This window comes from Trematomus bernacchii, unplaced genomic scaffold, assembly GCF_902827165.1.
Source record: "Trematomus bernacchii unplaced genomic scaffold, fTreBer1.1, whole genome shotgun sequence".
NCBI classification, from domain to species: domain Eukaryota; kingdom Metazoa; phylum Chordata; class Actinopteri; order Perciformes; family Nototheniidae; genus Trematomus; species Trematomus bernacchii.
Window position 1 is genome coordinate 3,984,455 of NW_022987899.1, and position 12,325 is coordinate 3,996,779.

The 12,325-nt window shown below is 40.7% G+C and overlaps 2 protein-coding genes across 2 annotated transcripts in view; both read left to right on the forward strand.

The window, feature by feature from the left end:
* Window positions 1-3,080, forward strand: part of atm (ATM serine/threonine kinase) — a 41,507-nt gene extending 38,427 nt beyond the window's left edge. Inside the window, 6 exon segments of the mRNA XM_034114659.1 lie at window positions 179-344; window positions 574-660; window positions 1,171-1,285; window positions 1,542-1,605; window positions 1,916-2,058; window positions 2,271-3,080. Coding sequence (XP_033970550.1) covers window positions 179-344; window positions 574-660; window positions 1,171-1,285; window positions 1,542-1,605; window positions 1,916-2,058; window positions 2,271-2,451 — 756 coding nt within the window. The 3' untranslated portion in view covers window positions 2,452-3,080.
* A 453-nt stretch (window positions 3,081-3,533) lies between these two features.
* On the forward strand, window positions 3,534-12,093 carry LOC117470076 (transmembrane protease serine 2-like). The gene is made up of 13 exons (XM_034114614.1): window positions 3,534-3,548; window positions 3,877-4,024; window positions 4,673-4,765; window positions 5,987-6,100; window positions 6,557-6,686; window positions 6,848-6,958; window positions 7,060-7,103; window positions 7,297-7,447; window positions 7,708-7,880; window positions 8,270-8,371; window positions 9,776-9,912; window positions 11,723-11,875; window positions 12,029-12,093. The coding sequence occupies exons 1-13, from the start codon at window positions 3,534-3,536 to the stop codon at window positions 12,032-12,034; spliced, it is 1,377 nt and encodes a 458-aa protein (XP_033970505.1). The 3' UTR covers window positions 12,035-12,093.
* Window positions 12,094-12,325: the final 232 nt, after the last annotated feature.

Genomic DNA, 12,325 nt, shown 5'->3' on the forward strand with positions numbered 1-12,325 from the left:
CCAAACTATTTTAAATCCTAGTATATCTTAGTTTGGGATGAGATTCGACAGTGGTGGAATTTAAAAAGCAGGACTTTTATTTGCAACGGAGTATTTTTAAGATTCAGTATAACGATGTTTGAGACAGGATAGGACACAGTCATGATGATGTTAATATTTGCCGCTGCTGTCTCTACAGGAGGCTCAGAAGCTGGCGTTTGACGAGAAGCTGCAGGTGTTCAGCGAGGTGTGCCGCAGCTTCAGGCCGGTCTTCAGGTATTTCTGCATGGAGCGATTCCTGGACCCCGCGGTGTGGACGGAGAAACGTCTGGCGTACACTCGCAGCGTGGCCACCTCTTCCATAGGTAGACGTTATCACAAACATTACATATTATCGCAGCTATTTCTCATTTAAATGTAACAAATTACAGGGATCACAATAGATTGCAAAAATAATGGGATATAAATCGTAGATTTCAAATATTCGCTTTTTTTGATATACAAAAAAAGTTAAGCTGAGTAGCTGAATTTTTTTTTAACTCTATTTGTAAAGTAAAACAATGGATTTTTTCCAACTTTATGTTTTGTCCTCAGTCGGCTACATCGTGGGCCTGGGGGACCGACACATCCAGAACATCCTGGTCGATGAGCAGACGGCTGAACTGGTGCACATCGATTTAGGTAACATTTGATTCGTTTTGTTTATTTTAACAAAGAAAGCTTACTCTTGACTTCAAAGGTCTGGCTGTGTTAAAGGGGTCCTGTTATGTAGTTTCCAACACACAAAAAAGTTGTTTCCGCCCCCCCCCCGCCCCCGCCTGAAAGGCCTCCATTGGACTCCTTTGTTTACTTCCTGAACATAGTGACATTACTTTGTAAGACCCGCGCTTCTATTGGCTAGAACTCCAACACATTGTACGTGATAGGCTAAGGGGCGGGACATCTCTAAGCGGTTGACACATCTCAACAGAGCCGGTCAGCTAACCAATCAGAGCAGACTGGGCTCTGGTTTCAGGGTGAAAAGAGGTGCTGCAGCACAGGCAGTATGAGAAAAATAAATACCTTTTTGAACATTAAAGCATGGAGACACGTCACAGTAGAGACACAAAATACTAATATACACCTTAAAATGAGCAGAATATGTCCTCAACACATCCCTCTCTCTGTTTCCGTTTTGTGTTTGGTGTTCAGGTGTGGCCTTCGAGCAGGGGAAGATCCTCCCCACCCCCGAGACCGTCCCCTTCAGACTGTCCAGAGACATCGTGGACGGGATGGGCATCACCGGAGTGGAGGGGGTCTTCAGGAGGTGAGGGGGACGACAGTTTGTAGATATTTAAAAACCAAGACCACTGGGAAATCATTCCTTTTTCATACATGTGTCTTTCCATTATAGTCGTCCTTCTGAGCTGCACATTGTGGCCCATTAGTCACAGAGTTAACTACACAAAATACAAGTAGTGTCAAGTGTGTACTTTGTAGAAAATGTGTAATCTTGTTTGTAGTTAACTCTGTGACTAATGGGCCACAAAGTACACACTTGACATTACTTGTATTTTTCTCAGATGTTGTGAGAAGACTATGGAGGTGATGAGGAACTCTCAAGAAGCTCTGGTGACTATTGTAGAGGTAAGAACACACACACACACACACACACACACACACACACACACACACACACACACACACACACACACACACACACACACACACACACACACACACACACACACACACACACACACACACACACACACACCCCTCTTGTTGTAAAAGGCAGCAGGAGCTTGTTTACCACAGTTTTCTTTGAGAGTACCTAATCAACCCTTCACCATAGAATCCCCTTTCAACAAACAATCAAGATGACAGGATCCCCTCTTCCTGATCTCTTGCATCACGTTGATGTTTAGCGTTGCCTCTGTGTTGACGTGCTGTTCAGGTGCTGCTGTACGACCCTCTGTTCGACTGGACCATGAACCCTCTGAAGGCGTTCTACCTGCAGCACGACGAGCAGCAGGAGCTCAACGCCACGCTCAGCTCCACCATGGGGGGGGAGGACATGGACAACCCCCGGAAGTCCCGGTGAATAGAACAATATAGAAATAATAAGAATACGAATAATAAATACTAAAAGACCAAAGCTAATCCAATGGAAAAGAAAAGTGTTTTTAGCTGTGATTTAAAAATGTCTGATTTCAGAGTTAAAAATCTGATGAGAGCAGATTTTGAATTCCAAATGTAGATCCCTTACAGTGATGTTTGATTTGGTTTCTCTCTCTCTCTCCCTCCTGCAGCGACAGTCAGAGCTACAACAAGGTGGCGGAGCGGGTGCTGCTGAGGCTGCAGGAGAAGCTAAAGGGGGTGGAGGGCGGCACGGTGCTCAGTGTGGGGGGGCAGGTCAACCTGCTCATCCAACAGGCCATGGACCCCAAAAACCTCAGCAGACTCTTCGCCGGGTGGCAGGCCTGGGTGTAGCCGGAGAGGAGCGATGGGGGAACGGACATTTTGTATTTTGGTTTGGTCATTTTTGACAAAAGGCAGTTCTGTATTGTTTTAAAAACTAAAATGGACTCAACAGATGAGCAACACATTTTTATAGAATAATACATTTCTGCTTACCTTTGCACTTTAACAGAACATCAAGTCAATTCGACACATGACCTACCATCATCAAAATAAACCATAAATGCTGCAATAATCTGATCATCTGACCAAATCTAGAGGGAATTTACAAAGACCAAGGCCTAAGAAGTGTATGTTAAAGGTGAATTAGTTTTGACCCCATGGGGTGTGATTGTTTTCATACTGTTGACTGTAGTATGACGTTTTGCCAGTGCCTAACAAATGTCTTTACTTTGACTAAATGCCTTGTGAATGTATGATATGCCTTATCCAGCTGGGATTTAGTTCAGCTCCTTTTTACTATTCATTTAGTGAAATTATTATATGCTGTATGGAGCATCTCTAGGCGGGCATCCATAAATATATATACATGTGTAAGTGAAATCTCAAATGTTTAAAAGCAACTTTATTATACTTTTTATTACATCCATGTTGTGCAAAAAAAGCTTGCAACCCTTTAACATGATCTCTGTGTAATTAAATAAATGATTAAACAGAATTAAATATATTTTCTTGGTTTAAATTGGATCTGAAAAGTGAATTGAACCGACTGTTTATTCACAGATCGTACCACTCTGCATTTCTCTGGTAATGTGTTTCTCTGCAGCGCAGTACCTTTCCACTGCGTACTGATCAGACAACACCATTGTGTCCGGTGTGTGCTCAGGAGGGACACTTCAAACCCATGAAGTGTGAGGAGTGGCCTCTCTGAACATCACACACACTCTTTGTGTTAAAAACTCAAAGCAGATTAGGAGGAAAGCAAGAGGAGAGGCCAGAGATCTGAAATACATCGTTCTCCTAGCTTCAATTACTCTTGGATTACATTTCCCAGATTATCTACATCCAATTTCCCCAGGAACATATTTGTCCTGCTGCACGGCATTTACTGCCTTTTATAAATCATTATAAGATTTTGTTACAAAACAATTAAGATGACGACCAATCCGGTAAGTTTTCATTTAATTAATATCAGTTTAAAGAGCTTTTCAAGAATATAAATGCACATAAGAAAGTCTTATTCATACTATAATAACTTGTATAATGTTTACGAAATTTTGCAAAAACATACCGATACATGTACTGTACCTTCAGGGCTTTTTATTTAGCTCAAATTAATCTATTTAAAGATAACATTTTTAAAGGGGCCCTATTCTGCTCATTCTCAGGTTCATATGAGTGTCTCTACTGTGAAATGAGTACATGCTTTAATGTTCAAAAAGCTCTTTATTTTTCTCACACTGCCTGTGCCTCTCATCACATATGTGTTTCTGTCAGTACCTGGACTCTGGTTCTTGTTTTATTGGTGAAGATGTGGAGAGGAACCTCCCTCCAGCCGATGGATCAGATGTTCAGCCGCAGTACGTTCATCATCTGGCCCCGAAGCCTCCGCCTGAGATCAGCTCCTCCGTCCCCAAACACAAAGGTAGGGCTGACGCCTGTTCTGTAATGTGGTTTTCATATGACTTTTATTAATATCAACGAAATAAAGAAATAGTAAAAAAAATTGAATGTGATACACTCAAAACTTCCTTTATTGATTTTGATAATGAGGACTGCCATCTTCTTACAAAGGACTTACTATCAACGGCATACAACAGTACTTTCATAGAGATACCCTCATATAATGGGTTAATATAGAATACACATGTTTTATATATGTTAATACAAATTGACTCGGTTATGACAAAAGTGCATTTATTAAATTCTCTTAACATTATTTAATCAAAAAATACACATATTTTGCTAAATGTGACACACAAAAAAAATACAGATGTTTTTTTTACATAATTCAGTAAAATCAACTTGGCTTAAAATACACATGTAAAATGTGTGTGTGTGTGTGTGTGTGTGTGTGTGTGTGTGTGTGTGTGTGTGTGTGTGTGTGTGTGTGTGTGTGTGTGTGTGTGTGTGTGTGTGTGTGTGTGTGTGTGTGTGTGTGTGTGTGTGTGTGTGTGTGTGTGTGTGTGTGTGTGTGTGTGTGTGTGTGTGTGTGTGTGTGTGTGTGTGTGTGTGTGTGTGTGTGTGTGTGTGTGTGTGTGTGTGTGCGCTCTCTCTCTCTCTCTCCTGTCAGGTGTGAAACAGAGGTGTGTGAGGTTCACTGTGGCCGCTGTGATCTGCCTGCTGCTGCTCACACTGATCACTGGGATCCTCCTGGCTTATTACTGTGAGTAAAGCCTCCCAGTACAAATCCGAACTGCTCGGTCTATCTAAATCTCTGCTAAAAACTCACCTCTTTGCACTTTACTAGTTGACCATGACATTTTGACATTTCTATACGTTTTTATACGTTTCTAGTTATTGTGTTTTTTATCTTGTTTTTAGTTATTGTTTTATTATTTTACTCCTATTGTGTTATTATATATTGTATTTGTTCCCTGTACAGCACTTTGGTCAACTGAGGTTGTTTTAAAGGTCCCCTATTATACTGTTTTTCATCAATATATTATAGGTCTCAGATATATACAGAACATGTCTCTGTTTGGCTCCTAACACCAAACAGATCATTGTAGCATCCCATAATCCCCTCTGTTTTCAGCCCCGTTTCAAAAGTGCTGATTCTCTGTCTGTTACTTTAGATGAAAATAAGGAGCCCCTCCCCACGCCCCTCTGAGAGATATTTGGTTAAAAAGAACACAATGGTGCTCTAGGAGTCAGGTGGTCAGCTTTCTGTCCCCAGAGTTAGAACTAAACATGGAGAAGCAGCGTTCAGTTATTATGCTCCGAATATCTGGAACAAACTCCCAGAAACCTGCAGGTCCGCTGCAACTCTGACTACTTTTAAATCCAGGCTGAAGACTTTTCTTTTTGCCGCTGCTTTTAATTGAACTATTCACATCTTAAACTGCACTGTAACTTTTATCTTTTATCCATGTATTTTTTCTTTTAATGTTTATTTTATTATCTTTTCTTTTTAATGACTGATTTTAAATGCCATTTTCTTAATGTCTTCCATTTTTGTAAAGCACTTTGAATTGCCTTGTGTTGAAAGGTGCTATATAAATAAACTTGCCTTGCCTTGCCTTGCCTAGGAGGAGATTCAGGTGATAAGGGGGGGGGGGGTTACCTTGGTTGCTGATTGGCTAATGGTTACACAAGCCAAAAACTCGTTATGACATCACAAAGTGGCCAAAATCTGATCAGCTCATTTTCAGACAGGTTTTTATATAAATGGATCAGGACAAAAAGTGAGAGAATCTTTTTTCCTAAAACTTTCAGAATCTCTTTACACAGAGGGAGACACATGTTGATGTAGAAAAGACATGAAAAAGTGGATTTTGCATAATAGGTGACCTTTAAGTGTGCTATATAAATAAATAAAGATTGAGATTGAGATCATGTGCTGCAACACCCTCTGTGTGAATGAACCTCGCCCTGTGGCCCTCAGTCTCGTCGCCCTGCGCCCACGGGAGGCGCTGTGGAGACGGCAGCTGTGTGTGGGAGTCTCAGTGGTGTGACGGAGAGAAGGACTGTCCGGCAGGCCAGGACGAAGCAAGCTGTGGTAAACAAACCTTTAAACAAAAGAACAAACAAAGCATTGTGCTGATCTTCCTGTTGAAATACAGTTTCTTTATCGGGCTTTTATTTTGAAAGAGTGTGGGAATAAGACCGGGAGAGAGACAGGAAAAGGCCCTTATATCAAAACATTATAAGTATCTTATCAGTTCAAACAATATATTTCCTAAATCAAACTGTAACTCAAAATACTTCTGTAAATAGCTCAATCAATTAAAGTAGTTGTTAATGCTTTTGTTTTGAAGGCAGCTCTGGGAACAGGGAATTTGATATTTATTGGAAACAAGTGAAGGGTCAATGAGGTACCAACAAGCTCCTGCAGCCTTTTACAACAAGAGGTGGAAGAAGTACTCAGATATCATACCTGGGTTTAGTCCCTCACTCTGCCTCTGTGCTTGTGTGTGTTTGTGTGTGTGTGTATTTTGTGTGTGTGTGTGTTCAGTGCGGCTGCATGGCTCCAGCTTCCTGCTGCAGGTGTACTGGACTCAGGGTAGAACCTGGAGGAGCGTTTGTTCTCGGGGTTGGAGCGAGCAGCAGGGCAGAGCCAGGTGCCAGCAGGTCGGTTACAGCAGGTAACATGATGGTTTTTTAAAGTTTCCGTAACTTTTAACATATTCAAACTTTTTGCATACCATATGTTGCTCGATCAAGTTTTAAAATACAAGCTTAAACTGTTTTTATTGACATGTAAAGGACTATTGTGTTTAATATTTTCTGTTCTGTGCTTTAACAGGGACACATATTTTAAATCAGGCCAACAGCAGACTGACACTGACGATGGATTCCTGATATTAAAGTCTGACTTCAACTCTACAGCACCCATAATGCATCAGCTCGTGCTCAGGTTAGTGAACTGGTGGAGATGAACTCAGATCAAGTTGTACATTTTTAATCAAAATGGACCTAATAACACATCAAATGTCTTCTTTTTGTTGCCAACTGCAGCAAAACCTGTCCCAACAACAGCGTGGTGACGTTGCATTGCACTGGTATGTTATTACTGTTTCTAATATACCGGTGCATAAGTCATACATGTAAAGGATGACATACATTGCTGAAACTAAAGCCTTTGAAGTTTTATTATATATTATTTGATCTGTTATACTGATAGAATAAAGAGCTGGTTCTGTGTGACCCCTATAGCAGTGCATGTATCCTCTCTAACAGCACTTTCCTCCTCAGACTGTGGGAGGGGGCTAAACTCCAGCAGGGCCTCGGGGGGGCAGCAGGCCCCTCCCTGGCAGGTCAGCCTGAGGGTGGGGGTGTCCCACCGCTGTGGAGGAGCCATCATCTCCCCCTACTGGATCCTCACTGCAGCACACTGTGTCACATGGTGAGGCCTTTTTATTCTTAAAGGGGCCCTATAGGCCTATTTTCAGGTCTGCTCTGATTGGTTAACTGGCCAGCATGTCACATGTCAACAACAAACATAAATACAATTAGGTAAACAAGAAAAAAACGACCTAAATGTCTTCTTAAGTGCAGTATTGATGTTGTTTTTTGAATTCTGAAGCACTTGATGTTACCTTCTGTATATAAAAAGTGCTTTATAGATAAAGTTTGATTTGAATCTCTGCTGTCCCTCCCCTGCAGGACCTCGGGTGCTGCAGACTGGTTGGTGTATGCTGGAGTCGTGCATCTTTCAGACACTCTGTTCAACCCGGCTTACTCTGTGAGCCGCATCATATCCCACGAAGGCTTCAACAGCATCACCCGCGGCAACGACATCGCTCTGATGAGGCTCTCCAAACCGCTGCACATCACAGGTGCTTATAGGGAACGAACACTAGATGAACACACACAGGGGGGGTACATGCAGTGCTGATCATTTACAGAAAGCAAATTGAATCACATTAACATTTTTACTTTAATGAACTTGGAGAGAAACTCCCTCTTGAGAGAACACAGGGATGTTAGCCTTTGCAGACCATTTACACACACAAAAACCTATATGACACACTACATGTAAGGAAGACCCCCAACAGCACAACAGGGCCTCTTTAACTTATATCTGAGTGTCTATCATTTTATTTTGTGGACACCAGGTGATAATGCATGCTGTGTTCAGGTTAATGCATACTGTTTTCATATTTATGGATTAAAAGACTCCTCACAATGATTTTTAACAACAGAAATATCCTTTTTTCTCCTGTAGCCTCCAGTGATATCGGAGCTGTGTGCCTTCCAAACGTTGGTGTTTACGCCTCTGCTCCTGAGAAAGGCTGGATAACAGAATTTAGTCGCTTCGTAAACACAGGTGAGACATTTTGTTTGCATGTTTTGTGTAGTGATTTAACAAGATATCAGGCACTGAATCCATTGAATGTTGAAACTTTTAACAGAGTACTTTTACAATTTAGAATTGCTTATACTAGCTGCTTCCATTGTTGTGAGTTACCACTGGATGGCGCCAAAGTCTTTACTATTCCTCATTCTGCTGTCCTGTTTACTTAATGGAAATGTGCATGGAAGAAGTTCCTAAATACATATTGTTTTCCTAAGTTATAGTAGCAATACAGTGCAGTACAGAAATACTCAGTTACACTCTGAATTTCCTGGTTGTTGAAATGTACTTTATAAATAAACGTACCTTGCCTTACAAGTAAATGTAATACGTTCCAATGTTGTAAGTAAATGTACTTATTTCTTACTTTTAAGAGGACATATTAAGCTTATTTCAGGTTCATATTTGTATTTTTTGCCTCGACATGTCTCCATGCTTTAATGTTCAAAAAAGTATTTACTATTGTTCTCCCAGTCTGCTCTGATTGGTTAGAGCAGGGGTGTCAAACTCAAATACACAGTGGGCCACAATTATCAAATGGGTACTAGTCGAGGGCCGGACTGGTTCAATGTTTATTGCAAAACGTATTGAAATGAACTTATTGCACATATTAAACCTGGAACTAACAAAGCTTAAATGATTGCCTATAAAAACAACATTAAACATTAAATAATCAGTTGCATTCATTTCTCATGGCTCTAACTGCAGCTTTCCTGGAGTCATTTCTTATGATTACATTTTTCCACAGGCCAACAGCAGCTTCAACAAAACAATTTCCCTCAAAGAAAAAACCAAACATGCCCTGTTGTCGTGAGAGAAAAAGTGCAGAAGGAAACATTGAAACTCAGTTTGCTGCTCTGTGATGCTAGTTCAAGCCAGATACTTGGCATCTCATCTTGGGTGCAAGGTCATCAATGTTTGGGGTCAGGCTTTGAGCGGAGGAGATCCTCAGGATTGAGTGAAGGTGTGCGTGCAATATACCGGCGGGCCAGATCTAATAGTAATTCAAAATGATCCTGCGGGCCGAAATTAAATCCACCACGGGCCGGATTTGGCCCCCGGGCCTTGAGTTTGACACATGTGGGTTAGATGGTTAGCTGGCTCTGTTGTTATTGGTTAGATATGTCCCTCATCCTATCACATGCAGTGTTCTGGAGCTCTAGCCAATAGAAGCGTGAGTGTATTTTCCGGAAGTAAACAAAGGAATATAATGGAGGCGTTTCAGGCAGGGTGTGTGAGAGAGAAACTCCATCTGGGGGGGATTTTATCCTCTGCAGACCATTTACATGCACAGAAACCTATCTAACACACAACAGGGAAGTGAAAAACCCCAGAAAGCAGAACATGTCCTCTCTAACGTCTCGTTTGCTCTGACAGCCGCGCCTCACCTGATGGAGGCTCAGGTTTCTCTTGTTGACGCTGCAAACTGTAACCGCTCCACCTCTCACAGCGGGAAGGTAACTCCGGACATGTTCTGTGCCTCAGCAACAGACGCAGGAATCAACATGTGCCACGTAAGAAAAACACACTTTCCTTTCTCATAGAGGAGTGGGAAATTAAATATATATGTATATGTTATAGTTTATATATTCATTTATATATTAATTATTATTAGCATTTTTACATTTTGTGTGGAAATACATTAATATTATCTTATTTATCTATTCTTAATTTAGTATTTTTCAGTATTCTAATTTATTCAGTATTTTTTATTATATGTATTCTTCAGATGCTTAATGTATATATGGTATATATTCTCTACTGTGTGTATTTATATATTTCCTGTTTTTGTTTATTTGATTATATTTGTATTTGTATTATATTTTTAACTCGTGTGTGTGATACCCGTTTACTTTCTGCTGCTGTGCCAAAACTATTTCCCAATTTGGGATGAATAAATTATATTAATTTTGTATCAATGAAGACATGATACACACACTAAGACATTTCACAAAATGCAGTTTCTTTGATTTGTACAGGAAGTCCCAGACGGTTGCAGTGTGATTGCCGCGGGGTTAATATGTTGAGGCGTTAGCTGTAAATACATTCTTTAAATAAAAGAATCCTGTGGAAATGTACTCAGAGCGAAGAGAAACAAACGCTCTTTATAATCTCATATTTTCCGGCACAATTCAATTTTTCCTTCACAAATTGCACTTCCTGTTCTTCAGAGAGGCCGATGCATTCCCATGCTCTTGTGTAACAAGCTTCGAGGCTCGGTCAAACAAGACGTGCATTATGTTGTGGTCATGGTAACAGCTTTAGAAAAACAGTTGCACACGCACTCAAAACAAACCGCTCATACACTCGAATCAACAATGAATGTAAAGTCAGAGTGCTGAGGTGGCAGCTGACCATGATATCATGTTTCATTTATACTCCTGAGAAAGCCTTGGAAGACCTTGAATGCTGAATAAAAAGCATTTCTGGAAGAGAGGTGGAAGAAGAACTGAGAACATGTTGTTAACCCTTAGATGCATAAGTGGGTCTTTTTTGACCCGGTGAGGTGGTTTTCTTAGAGTATCTTTGTAATTACATTTTTTTATCATTTCATATTCCAGCTATTCCTCAAAAAACATGTTTTGGATATCAAATTTTAAATTTAAATTTTAAGAAATTGTAGTTTTTGTATTACTACCCAAAGCTTCCATAAGTGGGTCAAAAATGACCCGCATGCATTTTCTATGGGATCTTTTGATTCTTATCACCTGTTGCTGTCAGGAATACATTCAATGTAGACCACACAGACTACATCACAAGTGACACCTCTCAGGAAGATTATTTTACACAGCAAGATCTGATACCTGTCAGTATTATAATAATAATAATAATAATAATAATAATAATACATTATATTTGAATAGGGCTTTTCAAGGACTCAAAATCGCTTTACAATATAAGGGAAGGTTAGGGTGGGGGGTATAGGACTATCAAACTTGATCAACCGGCATGGATTGATGGGGGGTGGGCTATGAGTAGACAAGAGGAGAAGAGATGAGTTTTGAAAAGGGACTGGAATACTGTGAGGGTCTCAGAATAGCGCAGATCTTTGCATCAATATGTTCAAAATGTTTTTTTTCAAAATGTAAAAAAAATGTCTTTTTAACACACTACAGGAAAGGGAACACCTAAAAAAGCATAAAAGGGCCCCTTAAAGTATATTTTGATGATTTGTACTTTACTTGAGTATAATTTTAAATGCAGGACTTTTACTTGAGTGTTTTTACAGTGTAGTATTGCTGCTTTTACTTAAGTAGAATATCGTGTTCTAGCACTTATCTATAGTCTGTAGTTTATAAAAATATCACTTGTGTTTCGTCTCAGACTGACAGCGGTGGTCCTCTGGTGTCCCTGAAGGACGGAGTATGGTGGCTCATAGGGGACAATATTTGGGGGGAACACTGCAAAGAGCCGAACAGACCAGGAGTTTATGGCAACGTCACGTACTTCCTGGACTGGATTTATCATCAGATGAAGGTAAAAAAAATATATATATATTTCTAAATGCAATTAAACAAATATCATCCATCCATCCATCTTCTCCCGCTTATCCGGGGTCGCAGAGGTAGCAAACAACAACAAATATCAGATTCCACTTAATGCTCCGTGTTCTGTTTGTCTAATTTACAGGATTAATATCTACACTTTGTATTCTCAATACAAGCAGGTGGAGTGCGGGTGCTAGTGGAGCCTTGCAGATGGGGGTGCTGCAGCCCCCTCAGCATCCCCTCCTTCCCGCGTCCATTCGCAACGTCTCGCAGTCTCGCAGACCCCACGCAGCAAGCAGGAAATGAACCCAGCTCACACTGTCCGCTCCTCGCAGCAGCGAGCCGCGCAACGTCCCGCCAACACGGCACCCAGACCCCACGCAGCATTCTCATCTGTTTGTCATTACTGGTGTCATTTTATGGTTGCTAACAAACGCCA